General features: G+C 46.3%; 2 protein-coding genes across 2 annotated transcripts in view; one reads left to right on the forward strand and one right to left on the reverse strand.

Moving 5' to 3' along the window:
* The first annotated feature begins 2,794 nt into the window (after positions 1-2,794).
* SOD3 (superoxide dismutase 3) lies at positions 2,795-7,569 on the forward strand. Its single transcript, NM_001194332.2, is given in 2 exon segments — positions 2,795-2,962; positions 6,792-7,569. A coding segment is annotated over 1 exon segment (723 nt). The 5' UTR covers positions 2,795-2,962; positions 6,792-6,807; the 3' UTR covers positions 7,531-7,569.
* A 5,882-nt stretch (positions 7,570-13,451) lies between these two features.
* The window catches only part of CCDC149 (coiled-coil domain containing 149), a 105,541-nt gene continuing 93,747 nt past the window's right edge, over positions 13,452-25,245 (reverse strand). The window contains exon 12 of the mRNA XM_015138115.3: positions 13,452-16,172. Coding sequence (XP_014993601.1) covers positions 15,742-16,172 — 431 coding nt within the window. The 3' untranslated portion in view covers positions 13,452-15,741. The remainder of the gene's footprint in view (positions 16,173-25,245) is intronic.

Genomic DNA, 25,245 nt, shown 5'->3' on the forward strand with positions numbered 1-25,245 from the left:
ATATGATTAAGAATCCAAGCTTAGGAATCAAAGTCCTAGGGTTGAATCTTGACTTTGCCGTTTTCTACCTCTCCAACCTGGGGTCCATTACCTTTTCTTACTGGACCTTATTTTCTTATAAATAAAGTTGCCAAATTAATATCCACCCCACAAAAAGTATTGGAAGCATGAAATATGATACTATGTGAGAAAGTGCTTCATAAAGTGTTCAGTTGCAACTTCAGAAAACTCAACGCAAACACCTTAAGCAAAATAAGAATGTATCGACTCATATAATGAAAATAGAGCATCTGAACCCATGCCAGTGGGTTCAGATTTCACTCTACCCTTTATTTATGTATTTATTTATTTTTAGAGGCAAGGTCTTGCTACATTGCCCAGGCTGGTGTGCAGTGGCTGTTCACAGAAGTGATCATAGCACACTATAGCCTTGAATTCCTGGGCTCAAGCAACCTTCCTGCCTCAGCCTCCCTAGTAGCTGGGACTACACATGCACCTATCACTGCACCGAGCTCTCACTCTACTTTTATTTCTCTGCCTTCTGCATTGGCTTTATCCTCAGACAGCTTCTCCCTTAGTGGAGCATGATGGCTGTAATAACTCCAGCCTTTTTTCTCCAGTTTCAAGTCCAGCAAGAAAGAGAGAATGCATCTCTTTCAACAGTACCAGTGAAAGTGGCATTGCGTCTCATTGGCTGTGAAGGTGGATCATCCCTGAACCAATGCAACAGTATGATTTATCATATCGAAGCCACAAGCTACCTCCGGAGCAGGAGATGAAGTCAACACCACCTGCTGGACTGAAAGTATAGTGGCTTCTCAGAAAGGAAATTGGGATGCTGTTACCAAAGGAAGAGGAAATGAATGTTGCCATGGTAGGGGACGAGAAAAAGGCAGACTTCCTTTAGAATGCCATCAAAATGAAAGTAAGTCTAGGCTTTAGCACCAGTCCTAGAATACCAGAATGGACACATGCTTTCTTGGACCCGAAAAGAAATAAAATTCGGTCAAGTGAAGAAAGTGTCATTTAAAATAGTAGCTATCTTAAGAACGAAAGCATTCTTAAAGCTTCACTTTAAAAATCATAATATAGATTCTTGTGGAAGACGGTAGTTACACAAAGATTAACAATCCTTTGTTACAAGCCCTTGTAGTAGAACACATCTCCCCTATGATTTTTTGTTTTGTTATCTTATAAATAAAGAAATATTGTACCTAAGTTGGATGCATTCTTCCTCTTGCTTTCAGGAATGTTCAGCTCTGCCTATGCAGTAGCCACACTTTTATTCCTTTACTTTCTTAATAAACTGGCTTTCATTTTAATATAACATAAAATAAACTAAAAAATAATAAAAATAGTAGCTATGAATGTATATAATTATGATTTCAAGAACTGAATGAAAATATAAATGTTTTTAAAATGGGATGAACGATTGACAATAAGCAACTAGACTGTTGCAGGGTGGGGGTGGGGTGGTGGGTGGCATGTGGAACTCTGAAAACTCATTAGTCGAGGACAACTACACCTACCTACAGAACGCAGAGCTGCAAGATTGAGCTACTGGTGCCTGGGTTCTCAGCAGGCCGGAAGGAAGGACGGTAGGGTGGAAGGGCTGGAGTCTCTGAGTTCTGGGAAAGTCTCCCTCTTATCTCACAGAATGCCTGCCCTTGGATAAAGATCATTAGTTTGAGTTTTTCCAAGATGATTCTAGGAAGCTCCTGCTGGTAACTAATTCACCCAGCCTGGGGTGGAGTTCAGAGACTTAGATTTTTTATAAGCTTTCCTGCCACCAAAACGGGTGTTTGGGACCTCACGAGGCCCTGTTCATTCCTCCGTTGCTGCGCTCCCCACTCTGTACTGGATGCATCTATTGATGCTGCTGTCTCCGTCCCCAGAGTATGAACCTCCAAGGTGACTCATGCAGCTTTGGGTGCCCGGCACACAGCATAGTGCCTGGAATGGATGAGCACCCAATAAACATTTGTTGAAGGAATGCGGGAGGAGGGGCAGGCCAGCAAGCAGGCTGCCTGGTTGTTCCCACATGGGCTTTTCTGGGAAAGAAGAGCTTCTATTTTTGGAAAGGGCTGCTATGATTGAGAAAAGTTCATGGTAGCAAAAAAAGGACGGACATCAGGAGGGAAACACTCCGAGTTCTCCCAGACAACACAGTTTTTAAAAAGACTCCTTCATCTCTTTAATAATAACAGTAACGACAATGACAATGATGATTATTTATGAGTGCGGCTAGTGCCAGCCACTGTGTTCTCACTGGGCGAGTGATGATCTCATTGGATCTTCACGGTGGGCGTGCGGGGTGGACAGCATCACATCCCCATTTTACAGATGATGAAAAGGAGGCACAGGGAGCGGTGCAGCTGCTCCAGGCGTACACAGATAGGAAGTGACAAGGCTGGGACTCTGCAGCCTGTGTCATCACGACCCACCCGCTGCTCTGCTCTCAGGTATGACAGCACAGCTCCGCAGCAAACACCGTGCACATTTGCGAGGTGCCCATTTCCATGCAGCAAAAATAAGTCAATAAGTTACCGCCTTAGAGAAAAGCAAAGGGCCTCTCAATAAAGAGGTCATTGTACATCTCTCCAAACAGGCGATTTTCTTTCTCATTTTTATTCCCCTGCTGTGTACTGAAGGTCACTGGCTACAAGCCGGTGAAGTCACGGAATGAAATCTTTGGCCCAAAACCCCAGAAATGGGAGGGGCAGGGGAGGTGGGGACAGAGCGGGAGGAGGTGGAGGCGAACCAATTCTACAAGCCGGGGCTGTCTGGCCTGCTTTTCCTCCGTAAACCAGCCCAATGGCCTGCCTCCCTCACGCTGACCACTCCTCTGGGCTGGCCTCCTGCTGGGCTAACAGCCCAGGCTCCAGGGACAGCCAGCATTCCTGGGCCGGCTGGGTGCAGCACTCTTTTCAGGAGAGAAAGCTCTCTTGGAGGAGCTGGAAAGGTGGGTGCTAAGTTGAGGTTCATTTTGTTCTTCTTGGAGTGTGTTTATTGAGTCTGAAGTTGGGTTGGGGCAACAGGCCTCTTCTTGGGAACAAATTGCATCTTCTTGGGAGGGAAATGGACTTTCTCTGGCTGCTCTGAGGGGTTAGTAGGGAGGTGGAGTGAAGGGAGAGGAAGGCAATGAGGGGAGGAAGAAACCGTTCCTCCTGTGGATCTGCAAAGACCAGTCCAAGAGGACCTTAGTGTTAGGAAAAAGAGCTCCTTCTAGGAGCGAGCTGAGGGATGAAATATACCCAAGGCTCAAGAGGGGCAGGTTCTTCCCAGATATAGACCCAGGAAGGAGATAAAGGCTTGGTGCCTCCATTTGGTTCAGGATACAGGCCCCTGTCCTCTTTCTTTGATAACACTGTCCTCCCCTCCAGATCCATGTACAAAGGAGGCCCTTAAAAAGGCACTTGGTCATTTCACAGCTCAAACTGAGCAGGAGGCTGTGGGAGAAAAATGAAGTTGGTCCCAAGGGGAAGAGGTGTCAAAGGCTTAAGAAACAAGAAGTCAGAGTTTACCTGGGTTTAAGGGAGAATTTTCTTTCCCCCCTTCCTCCTCCTCTTCCTCTTCTTTTTCTTTTCTTTTCTTTTTTTTTTTTTTTTTGAGACACGGTCTCATTCTGTCACCCATTCTGTCGCCTAGCACCCAGGCTGGAATGTAGTGGCATGATCACCATCATGGCTCATTGCAGCCTCCACCTCCTGGGCTCAAGTGATCCTCCTACCTCAGCCTCCTGAGTAACTGGGACTATAGGCACATGCCACCACACCCAGCTATTTTTTTATTTTTGCTAGAGATGGGGTTCTCTCTATGTTGCCCAGGTTGGTCTCACACTCCTGGACTCAAATGATACTCCTGTCTCCGCCTCCCAAAGGGGTGGGATTACAGCAGAAGCCACCATGCCCGGCTCTTCTTTTGGTTTAAGAGAAAAACATCTCCTTAAAATATTTATTTCCCAAGGATTCTTGAAAAAGAAAGCTCACTGACACACCCAAAACAATCTGGTTTTGCTCTGTGTTTTTATGGAGAACTTTCTAAGCAGCAGAGCCCTTCTGAGTGGCAGGGCTGTCTTAGGAGGAAGATGTCTTTGATGATGGGGAACTTCATGTCCAGGTCTGGCAGGAGAGTTACCCCACTTTCCTGCCTACTCCCTGGGGCTTTGGGGTAGTAGTACCACATTGGGCCATGTCATTTAGGTGAGTCCTTGAACATCACTTTCTCTGCTTCTCCCTCTTTCTGGATACTTCTTCCTGGAGCCTTTCAAGGGCACCTCCTCTCACAGTGTCCACAGCGTCTCTTAGCTAATGGTCCTAAAATCTCTACCAGCAGCTTCTCTCTGATAGCTAAGAGCTGCCATTTCCTGAGAACTTTCTAGGTATTGGGCTCTGTGCTAAGTGCCTTAGATGAGAGATGTGCAGTGTGGTGCCTAAACCTTGGGCTTGGAGCAGACACACACTTTCAAATCCTGCCTTCGGCTCCTTATTGAACATGTCACCTTGGGCAGGACACATGCCTCTCTGTGCCTCAGTTTCCCACACTTTAGAATGGGGATAACAGTTACTGAATAATGTTCTTGTGAGGATGCAGGGAATTAACCCACGCACAGTACTTATAATAGCGTCTGGCACCTCTGTTCAATAAGTTTTAGCAATTCTAATAATCTTTTAAGCCTCGCAGCAAGCCTCTAAGGTAAGTCTGTATTAGTACCCCTATTTGCAGATGAGAAAACTGAGGTTCACAGGGGATGAGGCAGTGCACAGTCTGCAGTCCAGCATTTACTCTGCTACTCAGCAATAAAAATAATAACTGCTAACCCTTAGAGTAAGTGGCAGAGTCAGGCTTTAGATTCATGAGGTAGCTCTAGAATCCATCCCTTTAATCACCACACTAAATTGGCTTTCTGAAATGGTTATATAAAGCATATCTACTCAATCTTGGAGTTTCTTAAATGGCAGCTAGTTTGGTGTTGGAAATGCAGTTGACCTTTAAAGCAGTTCTTTGGAGGCAGCACCGATCCCTCTGGACATATCTTGGTGGTATGGCTGGCCTTATGCTACAGGTAAGGAACCTGAAGCTAAGCATCAGTAATCCCATGAAGTCACAGTTACAGTTAGTATAGGTTGGAATTGGGATTCAAATATGTACCTGACTTTATAAGTCCTGGCTGGGCTCCAGAATCTTTGATGGAGGTTTCTTCTTTCTTTTCTTTTCTTTTCTTTTCTTTCTTTCCTCTTTCTTTCCCTCCCTCCCTCCCTCCCTCCCTCCCTCCCTCCCTCCCTCCCTCCCTCCCTCCCTCCCTCCCTCCCTCCTTCCTTCCTTCCTTCCTTCCTTCCTTCCTTCCTTCCTTCCTTCCTTCCTTCCTTCTCTTTCTTTCTTTCTCCTTTCTTTCTCACAGAATCAGAATCTCTTGGGGTGGCGCCTGGGCATCTGATTTTTAAAAATCAGAATCTGATGTGCAGTCAACACTGAGAACCCCTGCCAGCTTCATCTCCTCTTCCAAGTGCCAAACCCAATTTTCCAACTGTCTGCCCACCTGTCTCCCCACCTGGGCACCCGCCAGCATCTCACCCTCAGGAGACTCCAGCTGAACTCATCCTCTCTCCCTGCTTCTCCAGAACAGGCCCCACCCTCCCTCCACCCAGTCTCTCCTGCTGGGAGCCTTGGTCATTTGCACTGTGCCTTCATCTACCAGCCTGCCAGTGCTGCCTGGTGTGTCTCTTAAACCCATGCCTCCTCTGTGTGCACTGCCTCCACTTTGGTAAAAGCCTTCATTTCCTGCTTGGGTTACTACAATGCCCCCTAACTCATCTCACTGTCTCTATTTCTGCTTCTCTGTCTCTTCCTAGGCTACTCCCATTCTTTCTCCCCTTTCCTCTTCATCCCAAAGTCCAACCCATACATATCCTTTTACCTGTAGGACTTAAGGAATGAAAGACCACCTCATCACCCACTTTTCTTCTTAAAAACTTCCACTGCACTACCTGCTGAGATGGCCTTCTTACTCCTAAGTAAGAAGGAAACTTACTTGGCTGGAAAACTCCTACCCATCTTGTGGAACCCAGTTCAAAAGTCACCACCTCTGAGAAGCCTTCCCGGAGGCTCCTAGGGAGATGGGTACTGCCTCCTCAGTCCTTCTCCAGCACAGGCCCGTCTTCAACCGTAGGATTGTGCTGGAATGATTGGATGCCAAGTCTGTCCCTCACTTAACTCCTTATGCAAAATCACATATTATATGTTTCCTATGGCCAGGTGTGGGCCCAGGTGCTGGGGATACCGATGAATAAAACTGAGTTTCTGTCTTCAAGAAGCTCCAAGTCTACTGAGTGTAGCAGAGAACATGGAGAAGGCGCTTCAGGGAGAAGGCATAGCACATGCAAAGCCACAGAAGGCAGGGACAGGGTTGTCTGTGGGGGAGGATGGAGGAAGAGGGTAACAGGAGACCAGGTGGGGAGATGAGAGAAGGCCATGAGACACCCCTCATGCTCCCTGAGACCCCCTCCACGCTATGGAGATGGGACTGGAGAGGACCATGATCATTTGCGACTCAGATCCCTGTGGGTTTCTTCAGATTGGGTCGCAGCCATCTTTACAGCCACAACACCTAACACAGTGCCCGGCACACAGCAGACCGTGGACAAACCTTTGCCACACGAAGGAATGCCCACTGGGCCAGGAAGCCCACTGGGGACTGGGAGGTTGGGTCTGCGACAGTGGGGTCCCTGAGAGTCCATGTTTCAAGTAACTAAGCCTCACTCTGCCCCCATCTCCGCGGGGGCGTCCCGCAGGTGCGCGACTCCAGCCATGCTGGCGCTGCTGTGTTCCTGCCTGCTTCTGGCAGCCGGTGCGTCGGACGCCTGGACGGGCAAGGACTCAGCGGAGCCCAACTCTGACTTGGCAGAGTCGATCCGAGACATGCACGCCAAGATCACGGAGATCTGGCAGGAGCTCACGCAGCGGCGGGACGACGACGGCGCACTCCACGCCGCCTGCCAGGTGCAGCCGTCGGCCACGCTGGACGCCGCGCAGCCCCGGGTGACCGGAGTCGTCCTCTTCCGGCAGCTCGCGCCCCGCGCCAAGCTCGAGGCCTTCTTCGCCCTGGAGGGCTTCCCGACTCAGCCGAACAACTCCAGCCGCGCCATCCACGTGCACCAGTTCGGGGACCTGAGCCAGGGCTGCGAGTCCACCGGGCCCCACTACAACCCGCTGGCCGTGCCGCACCCGCGGCACCCGGGCGACTTCGGCAACTTCGCGGTGCGCGACGGCAGCCTCTGGAAGTACCGCGCCGGCCTGGCCGCCTCACTCGCGGGCCCGCACTCAATCGTGGGCCGGGCCGTGGTCGTCCACGCTGGCGAGGACGACCTGGGCCGCGGCGGCAACCAGGCCAGCGTGGAGAACGGGAACGCGGGCCGGCGGCTGGCCTGCTGCGTGGTGGGCGTGTGCGGGCCCGGGCTCTGGGAGCGCCAGGCGCGGGAGCACTCAGAGCGCAAGAAGCGGCGGCGCGAAAGCGAGTGCAAGGCCGCCTGAGCGGAGCCCCCACCCGGCGGCGGCCAGGGACTCCCGAGGTCCCCGTCTGCCTTTGAGCTTCTCCTCTGCTCCAACAGACACCCTCCACCCTGAGGTCTCACCTTCGCCTTTGTTGAAGTCTCCCCGCAGCCCTCTCCACCCAGAGGTCTCCCCTATACCGAGACCCACCAACCTTCCATCCTGAGGACCGCCCCAACCCTGGGAGCCCCCCACTCAGTAGGTCTGAAGGCCTCCATTTGTACCGAAACACCCCACCCACGCTGACGGCCTCCTAGGCTCCCTGAGGTACCTTTCCATCCGGACCCTCCTTCTCCACCCCATAAGCCCTGAGACTACCGCCTTTGACCTGACGATCTTCCTCCTTCCCGCCTTCAGGTTCCTCCTAGGAGCTCAGAGGCCGCTCTAGAGGGTTGTCTCGAGTCCCCCTACCCCCACCCCTCCCCACCCACCACCGCTCTCGCGGCCAGCCAGCCCGTGCAGCGGAAGCCAGGCCAAATGCCCCGCGTCTTCAGCTGTTTCTCATCCACCGCCGCCCCACTGAGACCTGCTCCTTTGGGGGGAAAGTTTGGCAATCTTTGTGTTGCACATTAAAAATTCAGCAATTCAGTACTGCGTCGGGGCCTTGGTTACTTTTTTTCTTTATTTGTTTTAGGCTTCTCTCCCAAGCTGAGCTTTTTGTTTTGTTTTTCCTTTTTTTTTTTTTTTTGGAAGTGGCAAACATACTTCCCAAATCCCTGCAGGACTTCTCCTTATCCTCTGCCCCCACCCCACTAACCCTGCTGGCAACAACGTTCAGCCACTGCTTGTCTTGCCCTTCCGTGTGGCTCCAAGAGGAACATCACCAGAATCACTCAGGGCAGTTAAAAAAAAAAAAAAAATACAGCTTCCTGGGCTACATCCCAGAGCTGTGGAATCCAAAGGGAGAAGAGAAAGTTTATTTGCAACAAGCCTCAGGATGATTCTGACACTGGAACCTCTGGCCTGAGAGGGGAAGAAACCTTCAATCTCAGCTGGGCTGGCAGCTTGTCACATCTGCCTCTGAGTACAGCCTTAGGTCCATTTTCCCAGATATCAGAGACAGTGCCAGGGAAACCAGGTGACTGCATCTTGCCTAAGCACAGAAGAGTAGGGTTGGAATGTGACATTGTTAGCATTTGGCAGGACCAAAACCAGAGGAAAACAGAGGCACTGGGATGGAAAGGTGGTTGATTTTGATGAAGGCTTGTTGGGAGTTTAGCTTTCTTTTGAAACTTACAATCTATACCCATGCTAGAACAGTCTTGTGCATACACCTTCATTCACAGAATAAACTTACTTGCAATAACTTTTTAGCCTCTCAGGGTAGCCTCACTTCCTAGCTGTGACTTTTCCATCCTGGTTACTGGGAGGCAGCTTCCATTTCTCCCAGACTCCTAAGGCAGTGCGACCAACTGAACCACAGCCAGAAACCCGTCCCCAGGGGTTATTTTTACCTCTAACTAGCACTAACTTGTTATTTTAAAATCTTTCCTTGAACCCAAGTGATAACTGGAGCGAAAGGCTATTGCCTGGTGACTTTTTTCCACCAACTGGTTCCTACTGGTTTGAATACTAACTTGAACTGTACTCATCAGCACTGAAAGGGGATGAGCAAACAGTGTCTCTAAACCTCCCAATCCTGATCTCAAATATCCCCCCAATTACAAGTTGCGACGAGGCAGCTATTACATGGGGACAGAGGATGGAGAGGATTAAAATGTCAAACACCCATCATCTACTCTGCTGTCTCGATTATGGTAAATTCACGACCATCAAGGGAGGTGTGGACCTTTTTTTTTTTTTTTTTTCCAGAAGGAGGCTGACACTTCTTGTCAATTGCATTCTGTTCTTAGTTTCTCTCTTCACAACCCTTGACCCTGTAGATGGAGTCTGAAGAGGCACCCTAGCAGACTCACTCCATTTCTGTTCCAGGAATGGGATGGATAAATTATCCTGTGGGCCTCCAGAGCCAAAAAACCAAAACGAAACAAAACAAAAATCCCCAAAACAAAAAAAAGCAAAAAACAAACAAGAAACACACACACACACACACACACACACACACACACACACACACAGAGGAAATAATAGGAGGACAAATTACAGTTCATTGTCAGGGCAAAGATATGCGTCTAGCATGATGGTTAACAGGTCAGACTCAGGTAGAAAGGCCCATTTGAACCTCAGCTCTGCCACACTCACAAACTGTGTGACCTGAACAAGTCACTTAACCTCTCTGAGCATGGGTAAAATAAGATCATCATACCAGATTGTTTTGAAGATTAAATCAAGGGTTATTCATGAGAGGTGCATAGCATTGCATGCACAATAAATAAGGACCTAATAAGTATCTAATTAATAACAACGGCTAAGATCCAAAAAATAGCTACCTACTAATAAATAGATGGGACTGCCTTGTAAGGCAGCGAGCATCATGCAACCAGGATTCAAATGAAGGACAGTTGCTACCTCTGAGGTTCCCGAGAAGGATTTCTGCATCCATTGAGAGACTAGATGACATGAACTCTGCGATCCCATGTCTTGCGGGGAGGGGGCCTAGGATGAAGGGAAGATTGTGGGCCATAAAGGCAGACATCTGGTTCCTGGCACAGAACCATATGTGTGCCACCAAAGCCACCCACCGGACCCCACTTGGCCCCTGGAGTCTATTTTTACTCCTCTCATCTTACAGATCTATTTTGTTAATCTCCTTATATTTGCTGTTTTGACTTCCCAGCCAGCTTGCTAATCAGTTTGCCTGTTTGACTCACAGGGTTTGCATTTGTCACTGGGACTGAAACACACGCTTGTTTTGATTTCTTTTTGTAAAATTAGAAGCGTTTGATGTAATGACTCTACCTAGACACAGCTGGTAAAGTGAGAATAATGCTCAAGTTTGCACAGTTTAAACACAATGTAGACAATAATTAGAAATGCTATCTTTAGATGTTTAGGATAAGCTTTTTCTCAGAATTGCACTGATTTTTTTTTTCCGAGTGGGGCTTTTTAGTGCATATATACAGAAATACTAAAAATGTAAGAAAATAGAGCAAATCAGTGAGCGCTTTGGTCAACTTGAAAGACTGCAGGAAATAAACCAACTGATTTTAGATCTGCCTTTTTTTTTTGACTGAATGCATAAAATCTTTACATTCTCCATATTTTTCATGACTACCATATGATCAAATAGTTTTAGGTGACAGATTGCAACTGATAAGTTGCTGTAGTATGCCACAAGTCATGCTCAGCCCCCATGCTTGCCCTGTGGTGAGGGTGGAATAGGAAGTAAACAATAAAGATAATTAATCATCTCTATCAGGAAAATTGCCACATTTTTATTTCAGGTAACAAAAAAAGATAAGAGTTATGATACACAGTGACCATAGAATCCAATAAAGCAAGTTCTGCAAATGAATAGAAGGTACTTTTTCTTTAAATGAAACTACAAAATGGCAGCTGGTTTTAAAAACAAAGCCAATTGTTTTACATTTAATAGGCTACCACCGGCCTCTGCTAAGATCCCCAAATCTATTCCTGAGCTCACATAGATTCCAGAAAGTCAAACTTTTCAATAGTATGCAAACTTTCTCTCTGCATCCAAAAAAACCTCTCAATTTAGAAAAGAGGTGATATGAAATGTAAGGCAGCATGTCCGTATCTATCATTTTAAATTGCCTTCATGCCGTATCAACTTGTTTTGTTTTGTTTTGGGAAGCAACCATAATATTGAGAGACGGGTCTTTCCTATTTTTTCTGCTTCTCATTTCTAACTAGATTCACTACGGAGCTCCCAATTGCATCTCTCTGATCTATACATTTTTCTCTGTTCAGGAAGACACCTGGAAAGAAGGGAATACATCAAAGGACTGTGTTGGGGGCAATGCTTTGGCCTTTTGACACCCTATCTAGTCTGAAGGGATTCTCACTATTGCTAAGGAGGCGAAGTGTTTTAAATGGAGGTTTCAGAACGAAAGTAGAGGAAGAAGGTGCTTTTTCAAAAAGAAGTAGGGTACAGGCCGGGGCAGTGGCTCACGCCTGTAATCCTAGCACTTTGGGAGGCCAAAGAAGGCATATCATGAGGTCGGGAGTTTGAGACCAGCCTGGCCAACATACTGAAACCCCGTCTCTACTAAAAATACAAAAATTAGCCAGGCATGGTGGTGCATGCCTATAGTCCCAGTTACTCGGGAGGCTGAGGGAAGAGAATCACTTGAACTCGGGAAGTAGAGGTTGCAGTGAGCCGAGATCATGCCACTGTACTCCAGCCTGGCTGACAGAGTGGGACTCTCAAAAAAAAAAAAAAAAAGTAGGGTACCAAGTCATCCATAGGGCTGTGGGAAACCAACAAAGCCAGGAGGCCACCCCATTTTTTTGGAGTGAAGACCAATAGGGGCAAAGGCATGTTGTAATTTTAAAGAGACAGGGAAGATCACTTCTGTAAGTAAGTAGCTGGTCTTTGCCATTTCTTAAAGAAGAGACAGAACTTTTCATGTCATGTGGTGAACTGGGATGCAAAGGCTCCCAGTAGGAATAATACACCAAAATATTTACTCCAACATGTGAATAACTGATAGCAGAGCCCTTTTCTAGAACTTTGCGTCGTGATGGTGGTGCATGTTTGGGAGGGAGGTCACAGAAGAGGGCAACAATGGGCAAACTAATTTAGCTTGCTTAAGATTGCCAAAAACGGGGAGGGTCCAGCTGGCATTGAGCTGAGGCCATCAGGAGCCTCCCAGCTAGAGAGGCTTTGGGAATGCTGCGGGAGCAAGAGAAGGAAGGGGGAGGGGAGAGGAAGATGGGCAGAGAAGGTGTGGAAAGAGGAAGAGCAAGAGTGAGGGGATGAGAAATGCCTGGTTTATAAAAACCAATCCATTTCTACAGGCCTTAATTAAAAGAAAGACAAACGCTCATGTAAAAATCCACACCCAGAGGCTCTCAGGCACAGAGCGATCACAGGAAAGGCAAGGTGTGCAAACAAGCTTTCATTAAGAGACCTGTCAGCTCTGTTTCATTTCTCTAGACTGCTCTGCATTCTGCTGGCAACCCAGCTGGAAAAATAATGGAAGGACAAACACGTCTGAACAGGCAAACGAAGGTGGGAACATTCCACCTACAAAACAGGACAGATCAGAAAGATGCCAGGGAAGGGGGATGAGATGGCATTTTTCTGAGCAAACAACCATAGCCCCTCCCCCTAACTCCAAAGTCATCAGAAACATGATTTTCTGGCTTTTTATGCAGCAACAAAAAGACATGGTGTTCAGAGACAACGCTATTGGTTGTCTATTCCCAACTCTCTTACACATCCCAAGATATGATCCTGTTTTGGTGTTTTAGAGTCTGAATGTCTAGGGACAGGGCCCTTCTTCAGTTCTTAAGGGTGAATCTTGGTGAACCTAAACGGATCATGGTAATACCATCTCCCTTGCTAAGGAATGGTTAAGACATTGTCATGTGACATCATTATGTGACAACGTCGCATGCGACCACAAGCCCCAGGTGATCATTCTGACCAATAAAATGTGATAGGAACTGGGTTTCTCGCTCTTGAAACACACACACATGTCTGTGGGGAGAAAGAAACTTCCTTCTGCCTTTGAACAGATGTTATCTGGAGCTATTGCAGTCACCTTGTTATGAGGAAGCAGCTGACACAGCAGGAAGAGAAGGAAGATGGAAACCTAGAACACCTTGATGACTTTCCTGAATGTATAGCCCTGGAATGCCCTACTTCCAAAGTTCTTGTTATAGAACAGAATTCACATCCCTACTGTTTAAGTTTCTGTTAAGTGTGGCTTGAAGCTGAGAGGACCATGCCTGATGCAGGGTTATCTAGTGAAGTAGGGGAGAGAATGCCACACCCTTAAACAATGATCCTAAAAAAGACAAAAGACAGCTGTAAGTAATTGCAGAAACTCCCTTTAATGCCTGTGGAACAGAAGAACCATGTTGGATGGGGAAAGCAGGGGCAGGACACACGTGTCACATATCTATGGGGTGTTATCATGGTTACATCTGTGACAAGATCAACTAACTGGCTCTCATTTCACTTAATAACATAAGACCCTCCCAGCTGACTATACACAGTTCAGGTTATCACTCCCTATGACTCCTGCTCCCTGCCCTGCACCCTAGATTCTCTGGGACTCACCGCAGTTTTCCTCACTCTGATGGAATGTGCTGGAGTCTATTACGAGCCCTGCTTTTCCGAAGGTGCTGAACAGGCCCTGAAGATGTGCATCTGGCCGACGGTGGGTCAAAACCAGAGTTCTGCAGGCTGAGCTTTTTCCTTTTATTATTATTATATTAAACGTGGCTGTGTTTTCCTTCGGTGGCTCTGGCATTCTACGCAGTAGTGCTGGACATTTGCAGGCAGTTAAGGCCCACTCCAGCAGGAAGAATGATTTCCGTGACTGACTGCTGGTCTGTGCAAGCCCTCCAGCTGTGGGAGCAACCGCCCTTGAGGAGAGGTTGTGGGGTGGGCCTGGTGGGGAGAGGGATAGGCTGGGACAGAAGGAAGGATGGAACATTGGACCCAGTGGCCAGGGGTCAATGGGATGTCCTTCTCACCAGGAGCAAGAGAACGCTGACTCCAGCATGCTCCCATTTCAACTCCAGTAACAGGAGGCCCACCCAGTGTGCGTCAGACAAAGGAATGGGTGCTTCTGGGCTGCACTTTGGCCTACTTCAGAGGAGCAGCACAGGAAGGGATGGGGAGCCCATTCTGCTAGCAGACTGATTCCTGGAGATGCAATCTGGGAGGGATGTATCTGTGTGGCTGGCCCCTCGTGTCCAGATGTCACATCTTAGTGTCATGAGCCTGGGACACACACTGAATTTTTAGGATGCATTTTCACTAAGAGAGCCTACCACTCTGGGAGCCTCTTTTTCCTGCAAGGAGCGCCTCTCAAAGGAGTGACTCTGGTTCTCAGAGGCATTCTGAGCTTTGGGATCTAGTCTCAGGCTTTCCAGGGAAGGAAAAAGCTATGGCTGGATGACCTTTTAATTTTCTGCGGTGCCGGATGCCACCTAGAAAAGCTAATCTTTATCTGCAAGGAAAGCACCAGCTGGGATTGAGCACGCCCCCCTTTCCCACCCCTGGATCATGTTCTTGGTTCCACATCCCCCCTCGCCATGCTGTGGTGAAACTTTTTTGTTTTCCTCTCTCTTTCCCATATAAGGTTATGAGCTCTGTGTCTGGTCTTTGAAATTCTAATACTTGATGGCACAAATGAGGCAGCCTCCACATTCTGTTGAAGGAGTGAAGGGTTTGGAAGTTCCAGGTGGTGCGGGGAACTAGACTGGCTCCCAGCAGGTAGATCTTTCCCAAACCTGAAATGGCCATACGATCCTGTATGTGAGACAGGTTGAATGCAGAGAAGGAGCATTTCCAGGCTGTAGCTCTCATCTCATCTCACAAAAAACCAGACCACCACTGGGAGTCCTGTTCCCCGGCTTTTACAAAAGCTCACCCCTCCCAATCACTTCAGATCAGTTAATTCTTCAGATTTACGAGCCAGAAAACTCAGCTCTGGCACTCAGCACACAGGCCTCAACAGGGGCTATGGATTTCAACCCAGAAGCCCAAGCTTCTCAGCCTGCTGAGGGCCCCTTCCACCTGCCAGTCTGCACAACAGCAGTGCTGTGGGCTCCATGCCAAGCACACCTATGCCAGGCAGTCCTACCGGGCGGGTCCTGACTTGATGGGGTGCAGCCATGGGCCCTCTGGACATGTTCTGCTCAATTACACCTTCCTCTCCAGCTGCCTAACCTTGACCAAGATGGGGGCCTGATTAAAAACCCCATCAGTTTCTAGCTCTTCCCGTAATTTTGATTGACAACATTAAATGCTAATACGAAAACATCTTATCTCTGATAAAACAAAAGCTGACAGAAAGACGGATGCTGACAACCAGCCATATGGTGGACACAATTCCTGGGCCTGGCCCTGTTCACAGTAGCACTCTCTGGCAGAAAGAGATGACACTGAGAAGCTTGAGGACCTACGTTTAATAAATCAAACTGAACTGGCATCATCAGAATATTCACAGTTTGCAACAGGATCAGAGCATTTTCTCACTTGCAGACTCGGAGGTGTTTCAGGAGAAGGCGACGTGGGCGCGCCGTTCTGATGCTTCATTCTTGACCCTCTCTGGGCTTTCAATGTGTCATTGTGTCAGATCCCTCTCCCCTTCAGGTTTTCACGGTGCTCCTCGTGCCTCTGCCCTCTGGGATCCCTTTGCCGTCTTCCGGTGTGGAAGCTTCGGCTGCTGGCTGGCTGGCCTCGATGGAGTCCAGGTGAGATCTGGGGAGCTCCCCCTGGATGGCCAGGTCCGGTGGGGCTGGCCCCGTCTCACTCCTCTGACCCTCCATGGGACTCTCTCTTCTGACCTCTTCCAGTTCTGCAGCTGCCTGTTCCTTTGTCAGTTTAATTATTTCCCTTCCAAGGCTGTTTACTTCTTCCTCAGAAGGTAACTGGGGTAATGAAGGATGAAAGAGCTTGCATTGGTTCCCGTGGCTCTGATTTGCTGGGGAGTTGACAGCGGGCCTCCCAGCATCCTCAGGCGCTGTCAACGCCTCAGCAGCGGCACAACTTTCATCTCCTTCTTGCTTCTGAGCCTCCCCTGAAAACAGAACGAGGACAGCATTAAACCTCTGGCAGCAAGTCAACCCTCACCGCCCCTCTTCTGCCAACCTCCCACCCAGCCTACCAGCACAGGGCCTCTGAAAAAGGATCAAGACTTTTTTTGGCTCCCTGTGTAGGGAACTGGAGACAAAGGGGAACACAGGACCCAGGTGAAACCAGTGAACATGCATTCTAGTGATTCCTGCATTATTAACAGAGGGCAAGAGAGCACTTGGGCCATGTCATAATCCATCCTTTCCAGGCACCTGGTTAGCTTCTGTTCCATTCTCTAATGGCCGCTTCTTGTGCCCATTAAATATTTATATTGAGGACAAAGGTTTTGTTGGTTCTGCAGCTCAGAACTGGGTCTTGTGAGTAATGAAAAAAGGTTCCGGCTGCATTGAGGGTGGGAAGCAGAAGGATAGTTCGGGAAGGATTTAGTGCCACCCCTTCTCCACAATTCTCCATCAGCATCTCATTCCTTAATGCAGACACCTGGTGTTCCTCAATATAAAATAAATCATATGCAAATACAGCTTCAAGCTTCCTCCCCTGTTGAGTTGTTGTCCCTAAACCCCTTTGCCATAGGATGGAAATTCTAGCACTGCAACAGGAAGGGCATGGGAGAGAAGGGTGAGCCCTGAAGTGCTGACATCCAGCCCTCATTTTCCTACTCACTTGCTTTGTGATCAGGACAGGACTCTGATGCTCCTTCTGAACCTAACCAGCAATGGTTGCTCTGCATGACTGGGGAGCAGCATGGTGGAGCCAGCTCTTAGTACCCGGGCATGTGCATTCAACAACAGACACTGAGTTTCCCCAGAAGCCAATCTCTTCTCAGCCCTCAGGCTAAACAGTGAAGAAAGGTATGATAGAGCCACAGTGGGACTGGGTTTAGCCTGGGTGCAGGTCCTAGACTAGGAATAAGGGGACCCCAGGAACACTTCCTAGTACCCCTGAATGGAACCACAGCAGAACCCTACTGCAGTGGGGCTTGCTATCAGATATGTGCAGGTATGTTTTCAGGCTGTAAGTTGGAATTTGGGGAGCTGGAGAACTGCAGCAGGTTAGAAAGGATGTTGAGCATCATCTGGCCATGCCATTTTCCTGCTTAAAACCTTCTACTGGAGCCTTGTCACTTTCAGAATAAATTTCTTTTCACTTAGGCCCTGTCCTGCTGATGCGCTCCTGTTTCACTCTGCAGCTTCATTTCCCACAATTCCATCACACATGTCCTCCCAGCCATGCCATGCGCCCATTAGGTCTCCACACACACTGATCAGTTTCCCCCCTGTCTTAAATAAATCCTCCCAGCTAATGCTTATTGGGTGCTTTTCCACGCTACGCACTGCGCTAAACATTTGACGTGTTTATCTCATTCTAAATTTAAGTCCATGAGAGCAGGAGCCTCATCTGACTCATCCAGTGTCTGACACATTCTAAGCATTCAACAATATTTAAAAAATAGTTCCCTTTCTTTTATAAATGGAAGTATAATACACATGAAGAGAAGTGCACAGAACTCACGTATCCAGCTCAATGAATTTTCGCAAAGCAAACTCACCCATATAACCAGGATGAGAAACAAAATATTACCAACCCCTGCAAACACTTTAGAGTCCAGGACTCCTGGACCCCCTTTCCAGTCCCTTTTCTTCTGCCAAGGATAACCATTAGCCTATTTAAAATTCCGAAATGAGAACTGCCTGGTCCTGGAACTTTATATTCAGGAATCTTACTGTGCTGGGTCCTTTCACTTCACATGATGTTTGTGAGATTTACCCATGTTTATGAGTACAGAATTTGTTCATTTGAATGTACCACAATCTCCAACAGGTATGTAAATGTTGAATGAAAATGGGTAAGCCAGAAACAGAAAAAGATATAGAAATGGAGAGCAGACATATTAAACGATTTACACCATCACTCAAAATTGCAGAAATCTAAGTCCTAGCAAAATGTAGTTTTTCCTCTACCAGAATGGCAAAAATGAAAAGGTTTGACAAAGCTCAGTGTGGCGAAGGATGCAGGGAAACAGGTACAATCATATGTTAATGAAGAAAATAAAACTTAGTAAGACTCTTTTATAGGCCAGATATTTCAAGACATATTGTTCTTAGATACTCACTACAACACTGTTTTTAAAAACAGAAGTCTGGAAAAATCCAAGTGCTCATCAACAGGGGATTATGTATACAGATTTACTTGCCAAGTTGCGAGATTCTTTCTGATAATATGCACTAAAAATTGTAGGTTGTCTTTGGAAAGCAGACTGAGGACCACAGCAAGAAGCAAGGGTGGAGGAAGACTTTAAGTTTAATTTTCCATCTTTCTGTGCTATTTATATTTTTTAACATGTGCTGTATTCCTATTTTATAAAACAAGATATGCAACCTCCAAGATTCTACCATCCATTATCACTTCATCTTTCCTTTGCTACACTGATCTGTAAAGCTAGGAACCCATATCCACTGCTTCCACTTCCCAGTGCTGATTCACACCTTCAATCCTTCAGTCTATCCTGCGTCCCCCCTGCCTGTGAGGCCTCCTACATCTCCCTCCCCACCCTGTAGCATACTTTCCCATTGGCCACATGCTCCTCACAAGCTGTTTCTCCCTGTAATCTCTCCTTCAATCTAGTTCTGTGAGCATGATGTATTAGTTCCCTATAGCTGCTGCAACAAATAACCACAGATGTAGTGGCTTAAAACACATTTATTCCCTTATAACTCTGGAATCAGAAGTCCAAAAAAATTTCACTGGGGCTGGGCACAGTGGTTCACGCCCGTAATCCCAGCACTTTGGGAGGCTGAGGCGGGCGGATCACCTGAGGTCAGGAGTTCAAGACCATCCTGGCCAACATGGAGAAACCTGTCTCTACTGAAAATACAAAAATTAGCCAAGTGTGGTGGCGCCTGCCTGTAATGCCAGCTACTCAGGAAGCTGAGGCAGGAGAATCAATTGAACCCGGGAGGCAGAGGTTGCAGTGAGCCGACATTGTGTCAAAGCACTCCAGCCTGGGTGACGGAGTGAGACTCTGACTCAAAAAAAAAAAAAAATTTCACTGGGCCAAAACCAAGGTTGTGCTCCCTTGGCAGCTCTGGGGCAGAATCCATTTCCTGCCTCTCCGACTTTCTGACAGCTGCCAGGATTCCTTGGCTTGTGGCTGCATCCTTGCTATCTCTGCTGCCATGGTCACACTGCCTTTTCATCTGTGTGTGCACAATCTCTCTCTTGCCTCCCTCTTGAAAGGATACATGATATTGCATTTTTGGCCCACCCAAATAATCCAGGATAATCTCCTAATCTCAAGATCCATAAATCAATCATATCAGCAAAGTCATTTCACCATATAAGGTAACACTTACAGGTTTCAGGGAATTGGACCTGAACTCTTTGAGGGTCAGTATTCAACCTCCTACACATGCCTTCCCAGTTTCCTTTGTTGATTCTGATATTTTCTTCTGGCCCCTCTGAGGGCACTTTCCCCAGTGATCTGCCATCTGTTTCTCTTCATTCATTCTCACTCTTTGGCTATCATATGACCTTAATTCCTGCCTCTGAGTACAGCTCCCAGATCTATATTGATGGCTCTGCTAGCTTCCTGTAGAAGAGACAGACCCACGTTTCTGGCTGCAAATAGGATCCTCTACCTGGAAAATCTGCTGGCACTTTCCAGAAGATAGTTTTCCCCCATAGAGTAACCTCTTGTTTGCAGTTTCAGTAATGCTTCATAGTCACATGGGCTTAAGACCTTGAAGACCAGTCAACGCTAAGTCCTGTCTTTGTCCCTCTGTATAGTCTGTTTTCATGCTGCTAATAAAGACACACCCAAGACTGGGTAATTTATAAAGGAAAGAGGTTAAATGGACTCAGTTCCACATGGGTGGGGAGGCCTCACAATCATGGCGGAAGATGAAAAAAGAGCAAAGGGACATCTTACATGGCGGCAGGCAAGAGAACGTGTGCAGAGGAACTCTCATTTAATGAAACCATCAGATCTTATGAGACTTATTTGCTACCAAGAGAACAGTATGGGGGAAACCACCCCCATGATTCAATTATCTCCACCTGGCCCCACACTTGACATGTGGAGATGATTACCATTCAAGGTGAGAGGTGGGTGAGGACACAGACAAACCATATCAGCCTCAGTGCTAGAGACTGTATTCTTGTGTCCTCCCAACATTCATATTAAGGCCCTAATCCCCAGTGTGATGGTATTTGGAGGTGAGGCCTTTGGGAGGTACTCAGGGTGAGAAGAGTCATGAAACAGGTCCCTCATAATGGGATTTGTACCCTTATATGAAGAGGAAGGGGCCAGAACCCCCTCTCTCTCTGCTGTTTGAGGATACAGCAAGAAGGCTGCCATCTGCAAAACAGGAAGAAGGCCCTCCTGAGTCACAGAATCTCTTAGCACCTTGATCTTGAACTTCCCAGCCTCTGGAACTATGAGAAACAAATGTCTGCTTATTATTGAAAACACTCTGTCTATGGTAGTCTGTTATAGCAGCCTGAACTGACTAAGACACTCAGAAATGTTCCTTGCATCTGCCCACTCTTCTCTTTGCCCAACACCAAACATTGCTTGGATTTCTAAGGTTTCTAGATAAATTGCTGAGGCATATTTCCCCATGGTTCAGCTGGATGTGACTTTTAGACCATCCCCCCAGCCAATGAACAGGTAAGCATTCAGAAGGCAAGTGCAAACAATGCCCAATATTTCCGGAACTCAGACCCTGGCAGGTGACAGGTATGTGGTGACAATTTATAAGATGAATTTACAAAGATTATTTCATAATTTAGAAAAAATGTATATTTAAAAACACATGAGACTAAGCATGTGGTTACTTTAGGTTAAATATAACCTAAAAAGGGCTGGGCACGGTGGTTCACGCCTATAATCCCAGCACTTTGGGAGGCTAAAGAGGCAGATCACGAGGTCAGGAGTTCAAGACCAGCCTGGTTCACATGGTGAAACCCTGTCTCTATTAAAAAAATATAAAAAATTAGCTGGGTTTGGTGGCGTGTGCCTGTAGTCCCAGCTACTCAGGAGGCTGAGGCAGAAGAATCGCTTGAACCCAGGAGGTGGAGGTTGCAGTGAGCCAAGATCGAGCCACTGTATACCAGCCTTGGTGACAGAGCTAGACTTCGTCTCAAAATAAATAAATAAATAAATAAAACCTAAAAAAGAAATATAATCTAACAAGTTTGAATTAAAATGGAGCTTAGAATTTCTGCAACATGTAATAATGTTATTACATCTGTGATCCACTCTAATTTTAATACAACATAAAAGTATTGATATGACATAAAAGTATTTATTGATATGCATGGTGTGTGGTGAGCATTTCTTAATTACATAATTGAATACACTTTCGAGCATTTATTTATTTAATCAAATGTTTAAAAGTTTTTAAAGACTGAACCTTGGTAAAAATTCTGAGAAGCTCTAGAAGAAATGAAAGAGTGAAATCAGAGGGACTTTAGGACTAAAATGAAACTACCAAGATGAAGGGTGCAGCACAAGGAAGAGAAAATGATCACAGACAGAAGCAGCAATGTGATAACAAACATCAGTATCAACAGAGAAAGGGACTGTGGGTTTCAGCTAAGTAAGGTGGATCTTGGCTGCTGTCACCACACCCTATAGCTCTAATTCTCCTGATATACATTTGCTTTTCATATTCAAAATAAGTTTCCATTTCCTTTAGCCTTTGTGATGACCACAGACAAATCCCAGGGACAGAATTTTGACCAAATCTACTTTATGCTTTCTGAAGACTGCATTTAGTCACAGACAACTATGTTCACTCTCCTAAGAATTCACTGACCTCAGTAAGCATTATATCTGCAAAGGAGACCATTACTTGTACTTACAATGAAATACATGAATGTAATAAAGCAAGCCTTGATTTTTTTTTTTTTAAATAGCTATTCAGATCTGTTCAGCCAGGATAAGGTATGTTATTCCTGATGCGCAATGTATAGATGTATAGATGTGTGAATAAATCAAGCCTGGATTTTGAAAAAACAACTATTCAGATCTGTTTAGCAAGGATGAGGTATGTTGGTTTCTAACAGGTTCGTTTGATTCTAGTCTCCTCCTGCACTAATCCAACCTGTTGCGAGACAGGAACCTTCCCTAAAGCTTTGCTACCTAAAGTGTGGTTCATGGACCAGTAGTGGCAGCATCACCCGGGGGCTTATTAAACATGCAGGGTCTCAGGCTCTGCTCCAGAATGACTGGTTCTGAACCTTCACTTTAATAAGATCCTGGGTCATGTGGGTGCGCACTTCAGTTTGAGCAGCACTGCAAGCTTGAAGCACAAATCTCACCATGTCTTTGCCCAGCTATACATCATTTAAAGGCTGCCAGTGTCTCAGGAACAAAGCCTAAGCTCATAACCTGACATTCAAGGCCTTCCACGACTAACATCCATCTACATTTCTACCTGGCAAACCAACTCTTCTTTTTCCCTCTACTCCAGCCACACTGGCCCTTCATGTCGCCCACCCCTGTCCCCAGCACCTATAACTTAGAAAGTTGATTCCTCCATGACTATCATTCTCTCTTGTATGTCCCAGGGATGAACTTCAAGAGTCACCTCCACCTCCACATCTTCCATGATGCCTATTTGATTAAATCTGGCCAGAAGTAATACTCCTACCTTAAATATAGAAACTTGCCTGATTAATTTTTTAACCTTGTTCCATAGTGGGGACTCAATAATAAATAGCTTATTAAATGTTTGAATATATGAACAATATACATGAATGCATGAATCCATGAATATATGAGTACATCTCTTTAAATACCACTCGTTAATATATGAAAGCAATCCTTGAATTTACGGTATTCATTTAAGGTTGTATTCAGGTTGCTACTCTAAAAGTTCTTAAAATGGTACTTTTGAAAAAGAAAGACAAAGATTTCTGACTTGCACAAACATTTATCTACATCTAAGGTAGCTCAGGGAAGCAATCACATAATTTTCATACTCACAGATGAAAATTTTTATAGTGGTCATACAGGGGACATGAGAAACAGCGGGTCAAAATGAGCAGGTTTCCAGCATGGTGGGGAGGCTTTATTTAAAAGGAGTAAATTATGGTACTTGCAGCAGCTAAATTTTCCACCAACGTGAGACGAATAAACTCCTTCTGGAAATTACTCTTATGAAATTACTTCTTCCAGGACACTTAATAGTATATTCTAGTGCCCCTGAAAAATTAATTAACCTTACTCGTAACAACCTAACCCCTAAACCATCTGTGGTGTGTTTTTACTGGAGGTCAGCTTAATCTTCTCTACCTTAATTTACATCTAAGTGAGGGTGGTCTAAATTACACAGGGGACTTTCAGTTGCTGGTATTTTGCCTTGTGCCATTTCGTTAGATGACATTCTGCTCATGTCCAAAGGTATGAGTCTCTTTTAATATGGTAAACCTCTGAGATTAGCAGGGAGAACTTTTTAAGCAGCGGGTGTGGGGGGTTGTGTGTGGTGCCAACACCGCTGTCCTCATTAGGGGTTAAAACACAGCCACAATAAGAGGAATGTACTCAGGCTGTAATCCTACTCTGTTTACTTTTTCTGAGAAAGGCTAGATTTTTAGAGCCTTAGGACCACAGAGCTACAGGAGCCAGGATCTAGGACTGGATTGTAAGTCAACAGCAGGATTTACCAACCCACTCCCCCATTCTTTTCAAATCTAAATTTTAATTTTTAATTTAATTTTTTTTTCTTTGAGACAGGATCTCACATTGTTCCAGGCTGGAGTACCATGCCACGATCACAGCTCACTGCAGGCACAACCTCCTGGGCTCAAGGGATCCTTCTGCTTCAGCCTCCCGAGTACCTGGGACTACAGGCATGTGCCACCACTTGCAGCTAATGTTTTCATTTTCTTTTTTAGAAATGGAGTCTCACTATGTTGCCCAGGCTGGTCTCAAATTCCTGGCCTCAAGTGATCCTCTCACCTCAGCCTCCCACAGTGCTGGGATGACAAGTATGAACCACCCTTAGACTATCTTTTTTTTAATCCAAAAGATACCTAAAATTATACTCAAGTCATTATCCGGAGACCAAAAAAAGTTATTAAAAATGTCACGAGCGTTGAGCTATCACTGGGACCTCTGGTTACTTGCTGTGGGAGCAAAATCCTCCTTTGAAGATTCTAGAATCTTAACTCTTAAGCTGTGGGCGTTTTATTTGTAAGGACAGACACATAGCATTGCTATTTCTATAAAATATTTCTGAACCAGCCAAGAATAGGAAAATATTACAAATAATCGTAATTATTTGGTGTTTTAGCAAACAGAATCATTAACACTTATTATTAATAATGATACACATATCAATGATGAGGAGGCAGTGAACGGCTACAAACGCATTATGACACAAATAATGTGGAAAGAAAAAATATTTCCTCTAAAAGATAAAGCAACAGTATCTCTTTGCTTAAAAGATTGCTAATCACCCAAAAGTGTGTCCCCCACTCCCCACTGCCACTGGCCCGAAGGGGCGATTCATCTTCCTTTGTTAGCTGCTCTCTGATAGGCTTTGTCCTCCCAAGTGTGCGCTGCTTTCAGTTGGAATTGATCACAGATGCGACAGTGATGAGGCCATCCCGGACGCTGACAGCCACGGCGTAAATGCTTCCTTGTTCCCACCCAGCGCTGTCGGAGGATGGGATAGGAACAATGAGAGCTAATGATGCAACTCTGGAAGTTATCATTTTGAATCAGTCCGTGACTTACACCGCCCTTGTGAAAATCAAGCCAGGCTCATGCTCCATTTCAGGTTAGCAGGCCCAGGTCCACCCTGAGGCTCAGCAAGCCCAGAACAGACAGAAAGCTTTGGATCTCCACGTGGACGTTGGATGCCGGCATGGCATAACCACCATCCAAGACACGCTCCAAATCACACAGGGGGCCACGGTGATCCAGGCCAGCCTTATAAGCAGCCATATGAGGCTTTCTGGCCAGTGTGGAACCAATTAAAGTCAGGGTCTCGCTCTAGAAATTCTCCCCACATGTACTTGAGGGGTAACCTTTCTGCTCAAATCCC

The sequence above is a fragment of the Macaca mulatta genome, chromosome 5 (assembly GCF_049350105.2).
Source record: "Macaca mulatta isolate MMU2019108-1 chromosome 5, T2T-MMU8v2.0, whole genome shotgun sequence".
Classification (NCBI taxonomy): Eukaryota; Metazoa; Chordata; class Mammalia; order Primates; family Cercopithecidae; genus Macaca; species Macaca mulatta.